Source organism: Symphalangus syndactylus, chromosome 9, assembly GCF_028878055.3.
Source record: "Symphalangus syndactylus isolate Jambi chromosome 9, NHGRI_mSymSyn1-v2.1_pri, whole genome shotgun sequence".
In the NCBI taxonomy this organism is placed as follows: Eukaryota; Metazoa; Chordata; class Mammalia; order Primates; family Hylobatidae; genus Symphalangus; species Symphalangus syndactylus.
Window position 1 is genome coordinate 84,956,719 of NC_072431.2, and position 24,322 is coordinate 84,981,040.

Sequence of the window (24,322 nt, forward strand, 5' to 3'; positions counted from 1 at the left end):
TTCTGGAAATTTGGCCATTTTGTGTCTCTTCAAATACACTGGCATAAAATTATTCTCAGCATTTCCCTATTATCTATTTTTAATCCCTGCTTTATCTGCAGCCTTTCTCATCCTTCATGCTCCTTATTTGTGTCTGCTCTTTTTCTTCTTGATCAGTCTCTCTAATGCTTTTCTATTTCAAAGAACCAACTTTTGACATTTTTGTTCAGAAACAGAAAAAGCCCTGTTAAAAGAAACTTCACACCCCTTTGGAGCATTTTAGCTCAGTTATTTGTAAGCCTAAAACGTCTGTGTGAGCATTTTTTAGCTGAGGAGGTCTGTGGCCACGAAAGGAGGAAATAGCCACGTGGTTCCCTTGGAAGATCCCGGGCTCACCCTGGCTCTGATGCTGGTGACTGTTATTCGCTCCGTTATCTTTCCTGGGTTATTTAAATTTTCAGAGCCCCAGTTCTCAGATTTATTAAGCAGAATAAAGTCCTTACATTCCTAACCATGATACAGAAGGCTGAAATTAATTTTAAAGAGATCTGACAACTCAGGAAGAACATCTTAGTAACTTGACCTTCTTCTATTCCACCCAGACCCTACAGGCAAGGACAGATGAAGGGCAGAGGCCCAGGGTGACCCTTTGTTCTGTTTCTTTGTTGTGCTGTGTTGAGAGGAGGGGTCATTTTGGCTCATTCAAATCCCCCCAAAGGAATCAGCCTCAGGCACACGGACAATTCAGGTAAACCTTTCCTAAGTACAGCAAAGAACTTTCCAGACAGACAGGAAGTAGTGCAATGAAACAGACAAGCCCCCATCCCCATTCCACCCTTCTCCTCTAGAGCCTCTTGTTCTATGGGCTGCCTTGAGAAGGTGAAGGGGAGGAGAGTGAGAGCTACTGTAATATTTCCCCTCATAAGAATGTTGGCAGAAGCCTGGCCCCTTGAGACTAGCACCTGCCTCGGCAGGAGCAGACCAGACTCTTAAAGCCTCAAAGATTCTGCAGGGCAACCGCAGGGCTATTGACACTAAACAGTACAGGAGGGGAAGGAGAAAGCTCCTAGTGTCTGTATCTGTTGTCACCTTCTTCATGGGTTGCTGCAAAAGTTAGCAGTAAGTAGGCACAGAGCACCCAGGGATGCATCCTGGCTGGTAAATGCCAACACTGGCATCATAAACCAGGAAATTGAGAGGTGCTCCCCAGGGCTTAAGATGAAGCACACCCCACTACTGGTGTCAAAACATAACTTATCAAACTGGGCAAGAACGATCTGGCATTGGGGAACAGAGGCATCCAATGTGTAAACAAAGTGGAGAAGAGCGTGAAAACCAGTGGCCTCCACCCCTGGCACTGCCAGGAGGCTCGGAGCAAGGGCACTGCTGCTGCAGCCATCTCCATCTGTTCCATCAGTTCCCATTCTGGAACAAAACTGGTTCAGCTGGGACAGGATGAGAAGTTTTAATGTTGGGAGTTTGCATTTCAGAACAGCGGTCCCCTGCTGTGCTCTCCTGCAAACCCAGGCAGTCAGTGGGGGCCATAAAGTGCAGACCTGTCCACACTGGGAGGTGTTTTCTGAGCCTCCTGAGCCAAACTCCTATTTTGTGAACTGAGCACAATGCTCTCTCTACTCACAAAGCCACTGACCACAGTGCCTCTGAGTTATGCATTCATCCCCCAGGAAGAAACAAAAAGAAAACCACTGCCAAACTCCCCAGTGTGTCTGCTCCCCTGCCTCCACACACTCACCTGTGCACTGACCCTCAAAACGTGTTCATGATGTCTCTTTCCTGCTAGGTTCAGGAGCTCCCCTCTGTGAGCACAGAAACACAGGAGCCAGCTCTGCCCCCCTCTCCACCGGTCAAGCCATCTCCTTCCAGCTGAGGTCACAGGACATGAAATGATTTCCCTCAAAGCATTGTGCATGGGAGCGTAAGGCTCGGAGTCTGCCCACACGCCTCCCCTCAACTTGACCTCACTCAGCCCCCATCTTCCAGTCCCTCTGGACGTGCCCTGCATTCCACTGCCTCCTACCAATGATGCCCACATCAGCTCCCAGGACCAGGGTGCATTGACCCAGAATCCCTCTCAGGACTGGGTTGTGTCCCCCCCAGATCCCATCCCGAAACCAAGATGTGTCCCCCAGATCCCCTCTTAGGACCAGGGTACATCCATCCACCCAGAAGCCCTCCCAGACTGGGGTGTGTCCACACCCAGATCCTCTCCCAGGACCAGGTGTGTCTCCCTGGATCCCCTCACAGAATCAGGTCATATCCCCCCATATCCCCTCTCAGAACCTCAGTGCATCCCCCAATCCTCTCCCATCACCCATTGTGTTGCCTGGACGGTCCAAGTGGCTGGAGAAGGCTCTGGGAACAGGTGCTGAATGGAAATGTGTCATGAATGGAATTAAAACATGAAAGGCAGATGCTCACAACTAGCCACATGGTAAGGCTCCCTCACCTGTCATTCAGGAGACTGGCGTTTCATGCTGACACACGTGAGGCCTGGGCAGGGCTGTCATGGCCACCTCCAGGCTCTCTGGATGGCCAGGCAGTCTCCAGGCAGATGCTGAGGGGCAAAGTGCCTGTGTAGCTGAGAGATCCAAGAGCTGGCAGGGCCCTGTTGGGCCCCAAGTGCTCCCCTCTGCCATCCCAAAGAGACATCGGGCAGCAGGTGGCCAGGAGGAACCTGAGTGCTGATTGTCAGCCCATCTAGGCAGACAGTTATTGTGAGATACAACCCTGCAGGCTCAAAGGGAATCGACAGAAAAAATACAGCAAAAGTCAGGACAGCTGAGGTCTGAGGATACATGTGGTCAGGGAAGGCATGTCCTCAATCAGCGCTCATGTGTCAAAACATCAGCTCAGCTTTGAAGCAACAGAGGAAATCATGAAAGAAAATGATGCTTCCATTTGAAAATATAAAAGATTGAATTTTTACACAAGGAAAAGCAAAGCTAGAGGAACAGACCTGGGGAAAGGTGGGGATGAGGCATCAGTGTTTCTGTTATACAGTGAGCAGTTCACCAGACTGCCAGGAAAGTCAGAATATAACGAGACGGAGGGTTGGAGCGTACTAGTCACAAAGAAATACAGAAGGTGAACAAGCATGAAGGAGTCGCCATCAGCCTTAGTAAACAGAAAGGGGCAGGGGAAACAGGAGGTGCCAAGTCCTCACAGAGAGAGAGGGAGACAGGGAGGGAGAAAGGTGGAAACCAATAGGCAGAAGGAGAGGGAGAAGGGGAGAAAGACAGGGACTGCAGAGCAGCTCATCAGAACCCCAACCCCCCTGGGCCCCACCCCAGGGGCTTTCCCACCTACAGGGCTAGGTGAGGCCTGGTAATCTGCATTCCTAACAGGCTCCCCACTGCTGCTGATGCAGTGGTTGGCCTGGGCTGCTATAGAGAGCAGAGTGTAAGCAGACATCACTTATAAAGATGTAAAAGAGCACAAGTTTGGGAAAATACCTCAGAAAATTGGGAGAGAAATGACATATTTACACTGCTAAAAATGTTACTCAGTGAATACTTCATGTGCGTGAAGAAAAAACTCTTTTAGAACGTGGTATCTAAATGTCAGACACTGAGAACACTGCAGAACATGCATTAAGGGGAAGAATAAGCAGATGTTTTAAATCACATTTATCACACCAGTAGCTATGTCTGTGCAAAATGATAAGCAAAAAGACAGAAAATAAAATTATATATACACCAAAATGACAATCACGTGGGGAAAAATACACATAAAGACAAAATCCGAACAATAAATAGCATTTGGCTGGGTTAACTGGATTGGATGACATTTTGAAAATGTCCTGCTTAAGAACGTCCACTCTGCAGTTCGAACTTGGACACATTTCTGAGCCTCCCTGAGTGTGGACTGCCTACTCTATAGGGCTGAGGAAAAAATCCCTTGCTCACATCTCTATAAAACCCAGTGAAATGCTGCACATCAAGCAGCAAAGGCTAGACTCAACAATACTGGGAGGAAAGAGAGTCCTTAGGAGAGGCAGCAAATGCCAGAAAATAAATGAAAAAAGACCAACACAGAAGTAGGAAAGGAAGGTATGGAAAAGGAAATGGGAGGGAGATAAAAGAAGAAAAGAAAAGGAAATGCACACAAGCAGGGCCCATGAAAAGAGCCTTTGCCTTCTCCACTACAGACGATGTAGTTAAGGGGAGAACAGGGCTTCCAAAGATTCATTTCTGGGATCTTACGGAGGTAACAAAATAAGGCTATAACACCTCCCAGAAAGCACAAAGGAGATATCTCTCCCAGTGTGCCTGACTCTGGTCTAAGAGAAAATGCTCAGGGTTCAGCCTCGAAAGATGCTCAATTTATACACACACCGACACATTCACGCACACACATAGACAACACATCAACACATGGGCATACACATATACACATATCCCTGCATATCACAGACATACACACACATACAGGCATGCCCACACAGACAGACACATCTACATGAATACAAAGCCACACACACATGCAACCACACAGACGTACAGATAGGCACATACATGCACACATACACATGAGCACAAGCATTCACAGACACACATGCACACATGTACAGAGGCAAAGGCAAACATGCACATATCCACACATGCATCTCCACAGGGATGCCCATGTACATATACACAGACACATACCACTGCCCACATATCATCCCCATGGACACGCCCTCCTATGTGTTCACATAGACGGCAATGCACATACCACCTAAACACACATATGTGATCTATTTCTCAACTATATCCTACTTTTATTGTAACTATTAGGGATCACAACAATGTCTATACATGAAATGTGTTTGTGAGTTTTTACATTTATATTTGGTATAATACCTTGTAGTCACATCATTGAGAAAGAGATCCTGTATGTCAGCTACAGGCCTGAGACATCAGCAGTTTGGTGTCACAGAGGCCTGTAAGCCCCAAGGCTAGGGGAAGAGTCTCGATTCTTCCAGTGAAGGCACCTGGAATGTGCCAGGCTTATCCCAAGGGCTCCCAGATGGTCCTTCCTAAGCCCACATGCTGGGCACAGGCCCCGGGCAGCAGACAGGGAGCACAGAAGATGGGTCATAGAGGGCGGTGGGAACCTAGGTATGGCTCCTTACAAGCCACTGCTCTTTCCCTCGCTGCTGTTTCATCCTGAAAATGGGGTGATGCCAGCCACTGGAGGAACCCCAAGGGCTGTGGGTGCTGTATCATGACCACTGTGGCCCCTCTACAACTCCCAGCACAAGGGCATCTCTGCCTTCCAGAAGTGCCAGCGTGCTCTGGGGTCAGCCACGCTGAGCCAAGGGCAGAGCTGGTGGAAGCCTCAGGCCAGTGGATCAGGGCCACCTGCACGGTCACATTCACTCGAGGCCCAGACAGGACCTGCCTTGTCCTCCCTGGGCAGCTGACCTATTCCAGCTGCAACCGGAAGTCCGTGCGCCCAAATGCTGTCCCCAGAGCAGCCCCATCCCAGCACTATCCCATGGGCAGCAAACCCAGCCTGCCTCTCCATTTGCTAACTATAAAACCTCAGGGCATCTCCTCCACAGCCTCAAATACCAACATGTACCACTGGGAATTGTGGCCCATGTCACCACAAGGTAAACTGAGGCTCAGGAAGGCAGCTTCCTCCACCTCCCCAGCCCCACAGCCAACCCCTCTAGGCTGACTGGCCCAAGCCACTGACCTGCTTCTCGTTCTCATCCTCCAGCCTCAGTCGGTCCTCGATGCAGCTCCGGGCCTGCAGGAACGCCTTCCTCTGCGAACGCTCAGTCAGAATCCGCACAAAGACCCCATACATGTTCACACCGACGAAGAGCAAGGCATTGGCGCCGAGCTGCAGGGAGAGAAGGAGGCAACATGTGGAGCCTGACATCCCACACCCACGAAGAGGGCCCAGGCCACCCGGAGAACATAGCAAGAACTTTCCAAAAGCCACGCCTCCTGGGCCAAACCCACAGCGCAGGGCCAGGGACACAGGGAGTCGGCCAGGCAGGAGCTCGTCCTCACCCTGTCCAGGCGGCCATGAGACAGCATGTCAGGTGACGAGGAGTAACCAGGCCTAGTGTCAAGGTCAAATTGTGTCCCCCAAAATGCATAAAGTCCTAACCCCCAGGACCTCGGGATGTGACTAATTGAAAACAGGGTCTTTACAGAGGCAATTAAGTTAAAATGAGGCCATCAGGGTGGGCACTAATCCAATCTGCCTGGTGTCTTTATAAGAAGGGAGATGAGGACACAGACACAGGCAGTGGGAAGACTCTGTGAGGGCACAGAGAGAAGATGGCTGTCTGTAGCCCAGGAACGAGGTCTCGGGAGAGCCCAGCCCTGCCCACAGCTTGATCTTGGACTTCTGGCCTCCAGACTGTGAGATTCTCCATTTCTGTTGTTTAAGGTGCCCACTCTGTGGTGCTTTGTTATAGCAGCTTCAGAAAACCAAGATCCCTGGAGAATACATATGTGTAGAGTGGCTGTTCCCACAAAGCCTGCACAAACTCCTCTGGAAAGATTCAGGAAAGGTGAGTTCACAAAAAAAAAACAAAAAACAAAAGCAGCCCAGATGTTGATTTGGGGACACAGTGAGCACCAGCACAAGATGGGGAAATGCAATGTCCAGAGCCTGGTCTCTGCACACTCCCTTAGTCCCGTCCCCACTTCAGCTTCAACAGATGAGACACAAAGAAGGGGCCAGCCTGAGAAGGAGCCAGCGCTAACAGTGCAGCCACACTCCAGGCTCAGGACCAGGCTCAGACCCAGGCATCAGGCACCTGGCACCAGCCTGACCCAGGGTTCCCCTCCACAATCACTTCCCGCTCCCCACTGCCTGCCGCCGGTCTCCTCATCTGATCTGTCTCTACGTCTTGCAGACCACTGGGTCTGGACACAGGCAACTCTGATGAGCCATGCAGGGCCATGGCATGTCCTGCCAGAGGCCCTGAAGAGGGGATGCAGTATTGCATGAAACAGGTGTCCCTTGGTCACTCGCAAAATTGGAGAATTTCTATGTCTGATTAAGCCCAGGCATTTCTACCTGTCTCCCAGGGAGCAGAAACCTGCAGGCTCCGGCACCTGAACACAACCATTTAGCTTCCCTCTCGGTGCATTTGACAGAGCTGTCATCATGGTGTGGATACCACTCAGATCCGGCTTTTTCCACAAACAAAATGCAGAGCATGTTAGGGTGTGTTCAGTGCTCAGAATCACCGAACACCATGGATGTCTGGAAAGGGTCAGGGCCAGAGCAGGGAGCTGGAAGACCCAGGGGCCATCGGACACATGGGGCGCTGGAGCTGCCAGAGCTAAGCCAGCGAGGCCTGCGGAGGAGCCTGCACAGGAGGCCACCACCCACTTTCTAAAGGAAGTGAAAGGCAGGTGGACCCCAGCCCTTAAAACAAAAACGATAATTAGGAACAACAAAACCTCCCTTGGAGATTTTCCACATCTTAGCTTCCTTTCTCCCCTGGTTTCCTCCTGGAACACAATAGGCTTAGATTACAAGTGTATGACAAGGAGTCCATGGGGGGTGGGGACATAGCACAGCTGGCGGGTCAGTTGTCAAGATGACCGACCCTCCCCGTGTGCATCGGAGCTGTTCCGTGTGGGGTAGCAGGCTGTGGAGGCTGGGGGGAATGGCAGCCAGTCCCCCTCATCTCAGCACTACATGGAGGTGCCCCTCCAAGCCCTCCCAGGGCCCAGGGAACCCTTTCTCAGAGGGAACCAGCCACTCCTCTCTTTTCGTTAGCTTGCCTCCCCATTTCTGTTAACTACAATCTGTCCTCACTAGAATGGGAACCATCACTACCTGCCCTTGGGACATCTTGAAGGGCACTGTCACCAGTGAAACCAACACTCCCACTGGAAGCTGCAGACCCCGTGGCCCCTGGAAAGGAAAAGCGCCGTCAAACAACCCAGTCCTCTATAAGCTGGGCACTGTCTCCCTTCAAAAAAAAAAACCCACGGAGGAGGGTGGTTGAGAAGGGATTGCTGCAGAAAGGACACTTCAGTAGGGCTGGGTGTCATCTGCCAAGTGCCCTACACCCGCTCATGAGCACAGGGCTCACCCGCCGAGACACCCACGCCCCCGCATTTTCCCAGATGAGCATCCTCAACCACCAAATGCATCCACTGTGTTGGAATTGAGAGTTCCAAACCTGTCCCCAAGGTCCGGAACTCTCGATTCTCTCCATGAAGCTCTCTGAACTCACGGCTAGAGGGGCATTTAGATCCAAAAGATGCATCTCCCAGGGGCAAGGCAATCGTAATGTGGCTTAGCACATGTCACAATGACAAGAAAGGCAGACTCGGGTCACCACGAGCTACTCAGAGATGAGGGCTCCAGGGGCGGAAGGGGCCTGGGGGACAGGCGGCCTCCCCACCACAGCCCGCTGGCCACTCCTGGGGCAGGGGATCCAACCCCGGCCCAGCCCAGGCCATCTGCATACCACCACCACGCTCCCTGACCACATGGTGGCCCAGAGCCACATGCTGCCCACACCAGCCAGGCCCTGGGTGGTACCAGGCTGCTGGTCTCCCAGTATGGACACCCTCTCGGGCCCTCATCCCAGCAAGGGCTGTGCTGGGCTGTGAGCGAGGACAGGAGTCCAGGTGTCCTCACCAGGGTCAGACCTTGCCCTAGCCCTGCCTTCTGCCTGCACCATCACTGTGCCTCAGTCTCTCCATCCACCAGATGGGCAGATTGGTGGCAATTGTAGTACCTACCAAATGAGCTTATCAAGGAGAAACCCAACAAAGGACACTGCATGGGACACAGGTTAGACTCTGAGGCATCAGGGTGAGCCTGGAGCACCATGCAGTGCCAGAAAGTAAAGAGAGTGTTACACACACACACACGTGCAATGATGGGGGTGTGTCAAAGGACACAGCAGCCAACTGAAAGAGCCCCCAATGGCCAAAGAGCCAGCACCCGGAAACACCCTGAAGAAATCTTCATGGGCCAGATTAACTCAGCTAGACACCCGGGAAGAGAAGGGCTTCCCAGGGAGTCTGCTGGACTGAGCACAAGCATGCTCGGAAAAGGCAGCCAGGAGGAGCAGGACCTGTCTGCAGGCCCTGGGGCATCTCTACTTGACTGTGCACCACCTGAAAACATCACCAGGGCCAGCTCCTCACTATGGGAGGCAGGTTAGACTCTGAGGCACCAGGATGAACTCGTGTTTGGCTTAATTCACAGACGGGTACATATGCAAACGTTTATAGAAATGTGTGTGCACATATACGTTCTAGCTCTGCCTAATGAGAGAAAACTAGAAGCAATGGCTCCCCAGGAGCAATGAGGACAAGAGAAGGCCAGGTAATGGTCTTTAATAAAATTCTCCAATAAAAGGAACTGGGGCTCCCTGGAGAAATGACTGATTCTTGGGCTCAGGCAGAGAAAATATTTGCTAATCAAGCAGATGGGCCTGGAGCATCTTGCAGGGCCAGAAAGTAAAGTGTCACACACACACATACACACACACACACAAATAATAGGGAGGGGGTGTGTCAAAGGACACAGGAGCCAACTGAAAGAGCTCCCAATGGCCAAAGTTGGAACAATTTGAGCAACACAAAGCAGTATTGAATTGTAACCCAAAGTATAAAACAAATATCAGTACTAATATAAATCAATGATTAAATGAAAAATAAATGAAGGATAACAGACGAATAGGCAAAAATTTGGAGCATTCCAAATCATTTATAGCTATTCCACCTTCAAGAAGGTAAACTCCCCACTCCTTCAGTATGGGCTCAGCACGGTAACCTCCTTCGGAAAAGCACAAAATGGAAAAGGAAGAGTAAAGAGAAAACCTTTACAGAGGAGAAACCTGCCAATACCACCTCAGCCAGCTGGTAACTGCCAGCACTGGCCATGATGAGTCCTGTTGACAGATGTGCCCTGACACAATGCGGTGAGGGCATGTCCTCTGAGGCCTCCTGCTGAAAACCAACACCCCAGTCTAACCATGAGAAAATCATCAGACACTGGAGGGGGTCACTGGACTAGCATCCCTCATGCTAGACACCACTCGTGGTCACTAGACTAGCACCCTGGAGGAGCCCTGGGCCCCTCCCCCAACCCAAGACATCCCATAGTCCTTGGAGAAAGTATCCCAATTTGACATCATCATCCCGCATCCCCAGGTACCTGTCCTTCCTCCCCACCAGAGACAGGTGCCACCGCCCAAGCCAAACCTGCAAGTCCTCTGACCTCCTCTCTCAGTCCTTCTCAAGCCATCAGGCCCTGCCCCTGACAGCCCTATGCCACCAACTTCTCTCTAACCCCACTGCCTGACACAACCCACAATCAGGCTGTAGTCAAAGTCCCCGTGAGGCAGACCCTCCCATCATCCCAGATTCTGGAGGGAGCGCCACCTCCCTGGCACACAAGAGACCCGCTGAGCCCTGGACTCACCTCTGACCTGTCTGCCATGCCATGCACATACATGGGAGCACATGCCCCGGCCATGCCACAGCCCTGGGCAGAGCATGCTCCCAGACCCACAACCCTCACTGCAACCTTGGCCCAGAGGGTTTTCCCTCCTTTTACAGAGCAGCCTCCTGATCCCTGGACTGGTCTGGGTGGTCCCTTCTCACCCCAGGATCACTCCTATTGGGTATGAAAACCTCTCCATTGAATTTGCTCCCATTTTCAACATGCCATCACCCAGGCTGCCCCAGCACAGTCTCTCAGCCTGGGTGGCATTCAGACTATCCATGGGGACAGGAGAACCACTGCAGGACAGTCCTCCAAACCAGCCTCTCCTGAGCAGAGCGAGAGTGCAGGCACAGGCGGGGGGCCTGCTGGAGGGAGTGCTTTCTCACATGAACCAACAGCACTTGGGCCACAGGCCAGTAAAGGAGCTGACTCCACACAACTGCTCCCAGCACAGCACTGGGCATGTTCTCACTGGTAAATTCCCGACTGCGATCAGCCTGCCATCTCCCAGGTGTCTGGATGGTGGGGTGGTCCCTCTGTCCCCCTCCCTGACTGGGCCCCCAGTGGACACCACTCAGTCCCTCCACGGTGCTCACCAGCGGCTGAGTGCTGGTGTGACGTCATTCTCTTTAAACCGTGGCTGCTTCTTCAGTGTCTCACACAAGCGGGTTTTTAAATTAATGTAATTGCTTGTTAGCTTCTGGTGTTTGAATTAATAAAAGCATTTTAGAATTAACATCGTTTGAAACAGGGCCGGGAGAATGCTGATAATTGTTGGAGCCAGTGAGGGGTACTCAAGAAATCACTGTGCTGGCCTCTCTCCTTTAGTGTGTATTTGAATTTTCCATAATAAAAATAAAATAACACAATTTTTAAAAAAATAATTTGACAGGCTCTCCCTGAGCTCCCGTCATCAGGTTTCTAATGTGTGAAGCTATGTTCAACAGACCTGGGAAAGGATTCTCATGGGGACCTGGAGAAGCAGCCGTCTTTGGTGCTTCCTGTGTAACCACTGGCACCTCAGTTCCAAGGGGGTGTTAGGGCCGCATGCAGCCTGTTCCTCCATGGTGCCCCTCTCCAAGCCAGCCCAGCCTCTCCTCCCAGGTCATGCACACTCGCGAGGTCAGCTTAGGAGGGAGAAAGGAAAAAGCATTGGTAGAATCTGACATAAGGACAGCAGCAGGAAAGTGAGGAACACAAGGCAGGGAAGTCAGGAAGACAGACGCAAGCCCCCAGGTGGTAGAGCACCCTGGGGACAGCTCCCATCAAAGACAGTCTGCTCCCCATGTGTCTCAACACATCCCTGCCCAGAAGATCAATGAATGACACAGTGACCATCTGAGCCTCCCAGAGAGGGTGACACCAGAACCTCAGAACAGCGCCACTTCCAGCTTGTCCACCCCCACCCACCCACAGCACCTGTGACACCAGCCAAAAGGAGCCACACCATCAGCTGAGCTCTCAGGCACTGCCCATTTCTGACCCTTGAACAAACTGAAGCCAAGGCGCTTGGCATAAAAGATGTGCCCACCTGGGCCAGGCGTGGTGGCTCACGCTGTAATCCCAGCACTTTGGGAGGCCGAGGTGGGTGGATCACCTGAGGTCAGGAGTTCAAGACCAGCCTGACCAACATGGAGAAACCCCATCTCTACTAAAAATACAAAATTAGCCGGGCGTGGTGGCGCATGCCTGTAATCCCAACTACTCAGGAGGCTAGGCTAAGGAAGGAGAATTGCTTGAACCCAGGAGGCAGAGGTTGCAGTGAGATGAGATCGTGCCATTGCACTGCAGCCTGAGTAACAAGAGTGAAACTTCACCTCAAAAAAAAAAAAAAAAAAAAAGATGTACCCACCCAATGGGAACCTGCCAGTGACAAGATCCCACCCAGCACCAGGACGTGGTCAGTGCTCATGAAACAACTGTAATGTCTGCAAGTACAGATTTTTAAAAATTAACTATCAGAGATATTTCAAAATCTTTAGGCTAAGCCAATGTTTCCTAAAATACGTTCCCTCAGTTAATCACTGACACTGCAGGGCAGATAGGGTTTGAGAATACAGCTGTCACAGAAAACAAGTTCAATGAACAAGTATTTAAGATCCCTTTTTGAGGCCACGGTTGTTTCAGAAAGGCAATGCGTTCTCTTAAGAGGCTATTCCTCTCATAGGGGAATGAAGGCAAAGGCACTCATGACTTCTGGGAGCATCACCACTGAGCATGGCTCCAGCACAGGCTCACTGCACTGGCCAGCACATGGTGCACACCAAGGTGACCCACCAGAATACTCACTGCCACATGCTCCCTGGGGAACAGAATGTTCCAGAGCAGGCTGCCCTGAGGCTTCCCAGCGCATGCCTGCAACTGCCTGGCATCTCCTGAGCTTTCCACCATCCTCCTAAGCAGACTCGCCCTCATCAGCTGCATGCTTACTACAATAATGCTGCTTCCAGAGACTGGATAGTAGAGCTGAGAAAACCCACAGGTGCCCCCACAGGCTGGGAAAGAAGCCCTCCTGGAGTGTAACCAGGTGACACTTTACATGGAAAGGCTGGATGCTGGCCACAGGCTGGGACCTCTAGACCTGGCTCCAGACTGTGTGGTAAGTAGGGGGTACGGGGGGCATAGAATGCAGTATTAAACAGGTTTATCGAGAAAGCACTGAGCCTAGTTGCGAGGGAAGAGTGCTAGAAGGACCATGTCCAGGGACAAGAGGTCAAGTGAGTCCTTAGGGCTAGTGGGCAAGAGCCAGCCAGAGAACCACAGTTAGAGACATACAGCAGGGGGCAACGGGAGGCTCCGTCCCAGGCATGGCCCTGCTGTGAAGTGGCCATCCTCTTTGTCCACAGTGGGTGTCTGACATCTCCACACTCGGACACATCATGCGTTGGGCCCCATGCCACCTGTTGTGTAAATAACAATTCCCCATCCATCGGAAGCATCGATGCTCCCAGGAAGTGGGGGCCACCAGAGCCAGGGTGTGCCACACGCAGCAGGACAGCAATCAGGTGAACCAGGTCAGTAAGAAAAGGGCACTCAGGGCCTGGCATGGTGGCTCACACCTGTAATCCCAGCACTCTGGGAGGCCAAGGTGAGGTATCACCTAAGCACAGGAATTCAAGACCAGCCTGGGAAACATAGTGACACTCCATCTCTACAAAAAAAAAAAAATTAGCCAGGCATGATGGTGCACTCCTATAGCTCTACCTACTCTGGAAGCTGATGCAGGAAGATCACTTGAGCCCAGGAGTTCAAGGCTGCAGTGAACCATGATAATGCCACTGCACTCCAGCCTTGGCTATAGAGAGAGACCTTGTCTCAAAAAAAAAAAAAAAAAAAAAAAACAGGGCACAGTGGCTCACACCTGTAATGTCAACACTTTGGGAGGCTGAGGCAGGTGGATCACCTGAAGTCAGGAGTTCACGACCAGCCTGACCAACATGGAGAAACCCCATCTCTACTAAAAATACAAAATTAGCAGGGCGTGGTGGTGCATGCCTGTAATCCCAGCTACTCAGGAGGCTGAGGCAGGAGAATCGCTTGAACCTGGGACTCGGAGGTTGTGGTGAGCCGAGACCGCGCCACTGCACTCCAGCCTGCGCAACAAGAGCGGAACTCCATCTCAAAAAAAAAGAAGGGGGAAAAGAAAAGAACACTCAGGTGGCCAAGCACCAGGGAGCCAGGCCAGCCAAGCACCATGCATCTGCATTTTCTCAGGCTGAGCCACTTCCCGAAGGCTGAAGAGTCTACCTCAGAGAAGAATCTACTTCAGAGAAGGAAACAAGGAAACACTGTACTCTGATAAAAGAGCTGCTCTGTATTTTTAGAATCAAAACAAAAAGTTGTGCTCAGATTCAGAATGTGCTACCAGCATGGACTTTCTCCTTTGCAGGGCTCGGAGGCTGTAGTGTAGGGCTCCCAGCACTTCTGGGGACCGCATCACACTGCTGGCAGCATCCTGCCCACCTGCTCCCAGGTTCCTCTAAATGTTACCAATGCTCTTGCACTTGTATGCACACAAGCATACACGCATGGAAACACATGCACATGTAAGAACACATGCATGCACACATGCACATGGGCATGCACCGACACACAAACATGCACATCCACACACGATGGGTACACACAGTCACACGTATCCACATGCACATGTGTGCACACAGGCACATGCCCACACAGAGGCCCCACCCAGAGAGCTGTGTTCAGGCTCTACGAAGTCACATCCAAGCTCTGGAAAGCAGACAGCTCTTCTCAGCTCCAGGCTTTCTTCCCAACCCAAACTGAAGACAGAGCGAACACTAAAGCCTGCAGATCAAAGCAGTTCCTGCCATCCCTTTAATCCAGGGAGATGGGATTGTTCCAGGGACTATGCTGCCTTCAGCACAAAGCCAGAGCTAGGCTGCTGCGGTGGGCTCCTATTCTCCTTGCCCTGCCCCCAGGGATTCCCCCACACCTCTTATATCCTTCCTGGGCATCTCGGCATGGCAGAGGGAAACACACATGGGGTAGGAGGACAGATGGGACCCCCTTGGCAAAATAATGCAGAAGACACCTCATGCTCCACTCAGAAAAGAGCCCAGATCAGCCTGAAGAGGGCACAGGGAGCTGAAGGGTTAAAGGGGACAGTGGAGAAACACTGGGAGGCAGAACAGGAAGACTTGGCGGTGGAGGCAGGCCTCCCACCCCACCCCCCATCACCCCCCTACCCCCGCCAGGTGCCTGCCCTGGCCTGCACTAGAGAGGGGCACAGCCGAGTGGCAGGCAGCCCCACTCCCTTCCCTAAGGAAGGCTTTAGAGTCCTAGCCCCGTCCCTGCCTCCACAGCTCCCAAGGGGAGTCCCATGTGGACATGCCTGCCCTCCCACCAGCCCTCACTACACTTCCGTGATGCAGGTAAGGCTGGCAGCCTGGCTTCCCTTCATGGCCAGATTCTGAGATTGCCAAGGTCACGGAGCTGGAGGTGCGGGAACTGGGCTTCAACCCAGGTCTCTGTGGTGGTGCTGCTGAGACACAGGGCACAGGCTGCCCTCCCTCAGAGACCAGGATGGCACATCTACTCAAAAGACCCACATACTAGTAACAGTGAAGTGAGTGTAGGTGAGCATGAGCATGTGAGTGTGCATTAGTTTACGAGTGTGCATGTCAGTGCACTTATTGAGAGTGTGCAAATGTGCATTGCTTTGTGAGTGTGTGAATCTATAAGTGGGTGAGCATGCATGTATTTGTGAATGTACTGTGTGTGTGAGCTAGTGTATAGGTACAAAATGAGTGTGAGGGTGCATGTGAATGTGTAAGTGCATGCACGCAAGTGGGTATGGATGTGTGAGTATGCACTGGTTTATGTGTGTGTGTTTCTGTGTGATTATGTGCATGCATGTTTGGGGGGAGAATGAGTGTGAGTGTATGCATCTGGGAGGGTTTTTGTGTGGGTATGTGCATGTATGTGTGTGTGTGTGTTTATGCGTGTGTATGAGCATGTGTTTATGCATGAGCATGTGTGTTTGTGTATGTTCATGCAAAGAGGAGGGATGGATATAACTCATATGCTCAAATGAAGAGCAGGAAAGGTCTCTTCCCATTACCTTGCTCAGCCCCTCAGGGTAAAGGGAGGAGCCTGTGGTCGTGTGAGCTCCCCAAGGGGGTTACGTGGACACGGCTAGGTGGCCAGGCTGCTTCTCCTGCCCAAACCATTGCCCCTGCCACTTCAGCCCCCATGCTGCTTGGGGCTCAAAAACCTGGCTGAAAAGGGGTCAGCCTGGCATGATGGCCACAGGGATGCCAGCCTCCACTGTGGACACATGGCCACCTCCGACTGGGGCTGTTCCACAGGGTGTCTAGTACAGTTGTCAGAGAACACTTGGGCTAAACAGACTATGCCTGCCACCTGCATTCTGGGGGTCTCTCCCAACATTTGATCAAGACCAGCGCCTCACTGCAACTATTCAGTTTTACTAAGTCAGAGACTAACTAGTAGGTCATCAGCTACATACAGCTATGTATGTAAGTGACGGTAAGGAGTAGGTCCCACTTCACTAAGCCCAGAACAGTGTGGGGAGGACAGGGAACGCCTCCCAGGCACAATCCATTCATATTAACTGGAGGATGTATCTGTTCTACAAAACCACAGGAGGGAGCTACTGTTCCCTTTGGTGAGGGAGAAACTGAGGCATGGGGATCATCCCAACCCAAAGTCACACAGAATACACTAGAGCCCCTGAAATGCCAGAAGAGTCACCCACCTCACATGCCCACCAGCTTCCGTCTGAGTCAGGAAATGGTCCAAGGACATTTCCAGGCATCTGCAGGAACCTGTGAACCTAAGGAGTTGATCCTTCGCCCTCTCAACCTCAGAGATGTGACAGGAGAGGGACATAGACCTAAAACCACCGTGAGCCCCAAAAGGGCAGGCAAACAACTCTAAAAGCCAGTGATGACAGTGGCAAGCGGACATCACTGACCGCAGCCTGCTGAGTGGTGCCCTCAGGTCCTCACACAGCCCCCAGCACACTCCCACCTCCTGGTGGCCACACTCGGCACTGCTCTTGGGAGAAAGGGCAAGTCCACAGTGTGGTTTTGCCCCACTTGGGCCTTTGCGGGACTCGCCCCACTACTCTCACTCGCTTGTAGCCCTGTGCTTGGTCCAGTGATCCTGGCTGAGCGCCCAGTCCACAGGGAAGCTGCCTCAAGCAGTTAGGCCTGGTCTGTCCCCTGTGTACACCTTCTAAGGTCACCTGAATGCCCTGCCCTGTGGGACTACAGTCTGAGTTATTGACCAGGGTCTCCCCAATAGACTGCAGCTTCCCAGAGGAAGGGAGGTCTTATTCTCCCGGTCCCCCAGCCCCCAGCTCAAGCCTGGCACCTAAACACCGTGGGGTCATGGGAACCAGCGTAGAGAGGCAGGGAGGCCCCGGCAGCTGCAGACTCCACCCCTGTGTCTGCTCCCACTCTTCTCAGGTCCGTGGAGGAGCTGCCCCCCTGCCCCGCAGCCCACTGTCCATCAGTGCGACCAGACTCAGCGCGTGTCTAGGGCTCCTTCCACAGTGCAGCCCCTGCTGGGCACATTGTGGAGGGGCAGAGAAAGCCCCTGGGCCCACTGGACCACCTCAGAGGTGGAGTGAGTGGGAGCCCCTGGCCCGATGCCCAGGACCATTCTCCCTCTCTCTTGTCTAGACGCATTTCCTGCGCACCCTCATCCCAGCTGCCCTGACAGGGGCAATTCTAGAAGCTTTTTATGTTAAAGTTAACTGCCCTTGAGGGAGGATAAGCCAGGGGGTGAAAGGAAATGGACCAGGGGACCACCCACCCCTACAAGAAAAACAAAAACGGGGGGGGGGTGAGGGGGAGGGGGGAGGGCAGGTTCCAGGTGCATGGAAGTCCCCTGCTGTTGCTCCCTAAACACTAAACACAGGCCTGTGGGCAATGTGGAGCTGGAGGAAGCAGCGAGGCTGCAACAGGACTGAAGCCAGAGTCGGGAGCACACCGTGGGGGCCATGCCCAGGACAGCAGCAAAACTGACCTCAGGAAGAGCGTCCAACCAAGGACAAGGAGACTACCTTCAGGTCTCCAGGCCACCACACAGCAGGGGGCAGGGAAGCCCACTCCCTGCCTTCACACAGCCTGACCCCTGTGCCAGGAGGAGCACCCCACCTGTCACCCTCCCTGACCCGGCTCTAACCCTAGCCCTGTAGCTGTAGGCAGTGGCTCCACCAAGGCAGATGGATGCACAGCAGATGGGTACTCCATGGTGACAGGACCAGGCTGTGGGCCATGAGGATAAGGGGGCCAGTGGGAGGGGAAGTGGAGGAGGGGTCTATGGGGGAGTAGGGGCCAGCCACAGAAGGTGGGGCCCAGCCAGGGGAGGGACCAGCAGCAGGAGGGGCTGGTGGGGGAGGAGCATCCCAGCTGGGGAGAAGGCCTAGCCAGAGGAGGGGCCAGCAGGGGAGGTAGGGCCAGCAGAGGGAGAGGCTGGGGAAAGGGAGGCAGGGCATGGGGTTAACTGGGAATTGACAGCATGTTGGGCAGTGGGCACAGGGCACACAAAGGCATATGGGGCACAGCCTGAGGGCTGGCAGATTGGCATCACCAGCGCACACCTAGGCCACGAGCTTTGCTATCAACGACCAGGTCATTCAGGGCCCTTGCGCCCTAGGATTCTGCGTGCTGTGGTTAGGTTGTTTCACCTCCAAGCAACCAAGCCATGGTTCTGAACCAGAGCTCAGATATAACTGGGGCTGCACAGGGAAATTTCAGCTGACTCCCATTTCTCCGTGATAATCGTGATTTCTGTTATCCTGCCTACAGCTAAGAACTCGGCAGAAACTGAAATGTATTTCATTTACATTGATAAGCAACCAAATTGAAAGCATATAATTTGCACACTGCAATGGATCCATACTACCTCAGAAAAAAATTAAGTAAAAATACAATATCCTGATTCCCACTGGTCAAAAAGTGGGTATTTCGAGGCAGTGCAGAGTAAAGGAGCAAAGGGAGGAAGCTCAGAGCTGGCAGAGACCAGGTCTTCCTCTTGCACCCTGGTTCTCCCCCAGGCAATGCAGGGCACAGGGTGGGAGGCAGACCCCTGTGGGAAGGCCGGGGTCCTGCCCAGGCCCCCCTTTCCCAAGATTCCAAGCTGCTCCCTCTGAGGATCTCTGAGTCAGTGAGTGGCATCACAAGAGGCCAAGCCCAGACATCCAGTGTCTCCCTTTCTCCACCTTCCTTATCCCCCATGTTCCTTGGCACTCACCCCTACCCCACCCCCATGATCTTCAGCCCACCCTGGCAGGCCTTGCCCCCTACTGACTGTGAGCAGCCATGGATGTCTTGAACAGGATGCTTTCAGTTCTGACAGGTGCTCAGCTAAATAAAAATGAATTGTATTTCATACAGGTACAATCAGTGACCCAAAAGCAAGGGGCTGGGAGAGGAAAGGAACTCAGTTCTGGCCACTTAGCACATATTCATGGATACCTCCTCAGTGCTGGCCCAGGTAGGAACGAGGCTGTTTCCCCTAAAGACCTCTCTGCTCAGGGACATCAGCATCAAGCACTTCTCCGGGGGAGGAGCTAAGCCCTAGCTACTCAATTCCACCTGTGCTAATAGTCATGCACGCTAGCTTTCAGCGTTCTCTCCTCTGCCCCCCAGAGTCCTGGGGCAGCTTGGGCTTTACAGGAGAGGAATCAGATGCCCCAAAGCACCCAGGCTGCATTCCCAGAGCCCTGTGCACCAGAAATGGAACATGAATGCTGCAGGGAACCCTGAGAGCCTTGCTTCAGAGGGGCAAAGACTCTGGAAATAAAACACAAGAACTTTCTCCATAGCTCAGAGCAGGGACTCGAACCCAGGCCTCAGAAAGCGCAGGCTTTTTCCAGGCTTCCTTGGGGCTATCCTTGACAAGAAGGCATTTGGGTCTCAGAGAAAGGGGTGGGATTCAAGGGAGGGAGCTCCTTTGCCCCATGGAGTTAACCCGACTCTGGAGCTCACTGGGCTGACTAGTCACTGGGCTCAGCACCAGGAGATCACCGTGGAGATCTCAGACTCTGAAGCAGCATCCTGCTATGTATGCAGTGAGGGAAATCCCCTGCAAAGATTCCTTCGTTCATTCACTCCATTTTTCGTCCTCTTTGGGGCATCCACTCCATGCCCAGCATGGCTACTACTTGCCCAAAACGCTGTATGGAGGACAAGGTGCTGTCAACGAGTGACTGCACTGCACAGTGACACAGGTCTGAATAGAAGGTGGATGGTAAAGCAGTGAAGAGCAGCAGAAACATCAGTGCTGTCTAAATGTGTGTGCTGTCTTCTTCACCATCTCAAGCACCAAATTGCAGAGCTCATTAAGGGCAGATTTCACAGGCTCCTAGAATTCTCTAATTGGAAAACAGAATCCCTGGGAATCATCTGTCCTGCTCCCCCCACTGTAAGTTTCCCTGCATTGATGCCCCATGCTTGTCAATATCACTACCACCTGTATAGACACGTGGACTTGAATAGAACATTCTAAAGAGGCCAATATGTGCTTTTCCAATAGGAAGTGTTTGTCTTCACTAGAACCCTGCAGGGGCGCCGTTCTGCCCTTTACACAGGTGAGAAACCCAAGGCTCAGTGAGGGAAGGCTTTGGATTGCCCAGAGAGTCACAGCTAGCAGAGAAACCCAGATGTCTGCTCCCTAAGAATCCTTGTTCCCAGGATGGGCTTCCTTGCCCACTACAGTGACAGTCACAGGGGCTCATCTTATCCCAGGGGGAGGGGCAGAGCTCTCTGTGTCCAGAAACTCCTTTATAGACTCTCTCCCCTCTCTCTCTTTTTTAATCTTTGATTCTCTAAAAGAAATGACTAGAGGCTATATAGGAAATGTCTTTATTTTAAAAGAGAAAGACAATAACACAGCCTTTTATTACACCAGCTGACTCCCTGGTGTAATAACACAGAGAATGCAGTGTGGTTGGGATCCCTGGGCCTGCCCAGGGACCAAGCTCAGCCCCTCCCTATTCCCGAGCTGCCCTGGCATCTGGTGAGATTGGGGAGGCTGTCTTGCGGTTGCGGGTCTGGCTGTGGGGGCCAGCATGAGGCCCAGGCTAAACACAGACAGATGGGGGGTGGGGGCCGTAGGAGATACAGGAATGCCCCCTGAGAATGGTCAGGCAAGGCCCACGTGCTGCCCACAGGAGGCTGTGGAAGAGCCTCCTTCACCTCCAGGACATGAAGTCCTCTGGCTCCTTTCCCCTTTCCTCAGCCTTCAGCCATCCTTTTGTGCCTCTGCCCTTCACCTCTACCTCTCTTCCTCTCTTCCTCCGACGCCCTCTTTGACAATTCTCCATGTACTCTTGTCTTCTTCCCTCCCGCCCCTGCCCACGGGTTGAGCACATGCTGGTCTCTCTCTGACCCTAAGACACAAGTCCAGTGATGTGTCTATCCCTGTGCCAGGTTGAGCATCTCACGGCTCCTCTGACTGTGTGCTGCCCCTGGCATCACCGTCTAAGGATGCCTCCTTAGATCCTTGGGTGCTGGTCCCCTGGGGCCGGGCTGTGGGACTCCTTACCACCGCCCTCCAGTTATTCTTCCCTAATCTCCCTGGATTCAGCTTCCCCTCCGACCCCTTACCTCTCCCCAATTTGCTCCCACCACTGCTTCCTTTCGTGAGATGGGCTCCCCCACTCCATTTGATTCATACCATCCCCCTGCTAAACCGCAGCTAGAGGCAGAAACAAAACCCTCCTCAGGGTCTTCCAAATCTCCCCATCCCCCACTCCCCAGCCCCATCCCCGCGGCCCGTTGGAGATGGGCACAAGGGGAAGCTCTCAAAGCCCCGCTGTCGGGCAAAGACCTCTGGTCCACGTCCACCTCCGGGCAGTTGGAAGAGCAGGCTCCTCCAGGGCCCAGGAAGAGTCCGCGGCAGGCAGACAGCGTCCCCGTCCTTGCAACCATCTCGCCCGCCCGACTGGGAAGACAGTGACAAAGTTCGGGCGCAGAGAAGGCAGGGTCAGGGCAACCGCCGAGTGGCAGCGGCAGGGACTAGACTGTGTTTGACCTTGGCAAACCCCACTCTTTCTGGGCCGGAGGCATGTCCACAGTAGGGTGGCCAGCAAGGCTGGAAATGCCGAAGTCCTTTCCCACCAACCATATACTCCCCTCGGGTCCGCAGGGCTGGGAGGCGAGCCCAGCACGCGCTCTAGGTGCGCAGGAGAAGAGCCCCGCGCTGCGCGCAGAGCCAGCCTTGGAACTCGCCCTGGGGGTCTGCTCTCCTCGCCCACTTTCAGTCCCTGTGTGGGGATGGGTGCGGCAAAAGACCGGCGGACGCCTCTGGCCGCCGTCTGGCCGCTCATCAGCTCCCTGACCTTGGCCAAACCTTTCTCTCTCCACACCTGTCTCCCCTCTCCACACTTCACGCCAGGGGCGCTTCGTGGATTGTAACTCTGAAGAGAGCCCTGGCCGGGGGTGCCAGCCCCGACTGCGTCCCCAACTCGCTGGAGTGACCTTGAACACACCCCCACTCGGAGCCTCAGTGTCCCCACCCGCCGCATAGGAAAAAGCGCGCCCGACTGCGGGCAATCCCAGCATCGTCCCAGCAAGTGTGTCCGAGACCAGATGAGGGGTGCGCGGCTGCACTTACCGTCCTCCAGAGACGTGGGCGCTTGGCGGGGACCAAGGTGGCTGTGACCAGCAAGTGCGACGCAGCCACCACGAGCCCAAAGCCGATGGCCAGCAGGCTGCGCACGGGCAGCAAGGCATAGGACACGAAGGTGACCAAAAGGAGCTGCCAAACCCCTTGTTCGGCCGCCGCTGGCCCCCCAGCGGCCCCGGCGGAACCCCGGGCGGGGCCGCCCAGCGCGAAAGGACAGCAGAGCAGCGCGAAGGTGAGGCTGAAGAGCAGCGCCAGCTGGCCGACCTGCTGCAGCTGGGGCACCTGCAGGGACCGGACGTTGGTTACCACGAGCAGCGCCAGGAAGAGGACGCAGTGCACCGGGTGCGAGCCCTTGGCCAGGCCGGGCGCGGGCCCCGGCGCGCCCAGCAGCTCCGCCAGCGCCAGAGCGCCCGCCAGCAGGCTGAGAACGGCCAGCGCCTTCAGCGTGGCCGCCTGCTCCAGCCGCAGCGTGTAGCCGCGGAACAGCGCCTCCAGCTCTGGGCAAGCGAACTCCTCGTTGCACGCCCGGAGCCCGCGCCGGCGGCTTGGCCCGGCCGCCCGCTCGGCGCCCCCGGGCTCGCCCGCGCCGCCTCCGCCGCCGCCTCCGCCGCGCGGCGCCCCCGCCATCTCAGCGCCATGCAGCGGCCGCGGCCGCGGGCGCGCCCCTCGCCGGCCCGGGGCGCCGGGGCGCGGGCGGCGGCGCCGGGGCGGGCGGGCGGCGGGCGGCGAGGCGCCGGGGCGCGGGGCGGGCGGAGTTGGGGCGCCGGCTGCCCCGCGCGCGCGCCCGGAGCGCGTCCCCTCCCGCCCGCCGCGCCTGCGCACTGGAGCCCGCCCGCGCCCCGACCGTGGTCCTCGGCGGCGACCGCGCTGCGACAGCCGAGCCCCGGGAGCCGCGAACCTGGGCGCACACAGCCCGCGCCCCAACTCCGCGTCCTGCATTGCCGCCCGCCGAAGGAGCCGCGTGACCTCGAGTCCTGCCTTGTCCCCTCCGAGCCTCAGTTTCCCCACCGTGCACAGTGGAACCCACCCTCTTGGCGTCACCTGGGGAGTCGAAAATGCTGAAATCCTGCGAAATTCCCTGTTGCTGGGCAGTTAATCCTGGAAAATATGTGCCTTCCCCCCCTCAATAAAACCAGGCCACTCGATTTGAGAGCGGCCCGCGTCTGACTGCGAACCCAGGGCCCTCGCCCCTGCGAGACGGAGAATCGACGTCCAAGGACCCCCGGGGTCAGGAGGAAGGTGGAGGCCTGGGGCGTACGTCCCTTCCACGCGCACCCGGGACCCCCTGCCCCTTGGCAATTCTTCCCTAAGCTCTAGGGTTGCAGAGACCCTGTGGGCGGGTGCAGGCTGCGGGAGCTGTGCTGGAGAGGCGGCGGTCGTGAAGTCCAAGAAACAAAGTCCTGGGAGTCGGCCCGAGGGATTCCTCCTGAGTACTGAACTGAACCAGGATGGGCTCCTGGCAGTGCTGTGTCCCGGGAAGAAGGTGTGAGGCTGTAGGTGCAGAAATGGGGCAAGAGATGAAAGGAAAAGGGGCGCTGCTGTTTGCCTTAACGATTAGCTGGATGCCCAAGAGAGAGCGAAACGTTTTCTTCTAGCAGGACAATTGGGAGGGAAGGACCTGCTGGCCCATGGGGGTTAAAACCTGCGAGTCGAATTCCACTGCTTACATTCATTCACTATGAGGGAGACAACTTTGTGCTGGTGCTTCAAGTACATGATGTCATTTGGTGCTCAGACGGCCCCTGGGCTGCCTGCATCCTCCTTACAG

At 54.3% G+C, this 24,322-nt stretch overlaps 1 protein-coding gene across 1 annotated transcript in view; it reads right to left on the reverse strand.

Moving 5' to 3' along the window:
* The window catches only part of ADCY1 (adenylate cyclase 1), a 144,036-nt gene extending 120,841 nt beyond the window's left edge, over positions 1-23,195 (reverse strand). The window contains exons 1-2 of the mRNA XM_055293209.2: positions 22,543-23,195; positions 5,683-5,832 (exon numbers count right to left, since the gene is read on the reverse strand). Coding sequence (XP_055149184.1) covers positions 5,683-5,832; positions 22,543-23,181 — 789 coding nt within the window. The 5' untranslated portion in view covers positions 23,182-23,195. The remainder of the gene's footprint in view (positions 1-5,682; positions 5,833-22,542) is intronic.
* Positions 23,196-24,322: the final 1,127 nt, after the last annotated feature.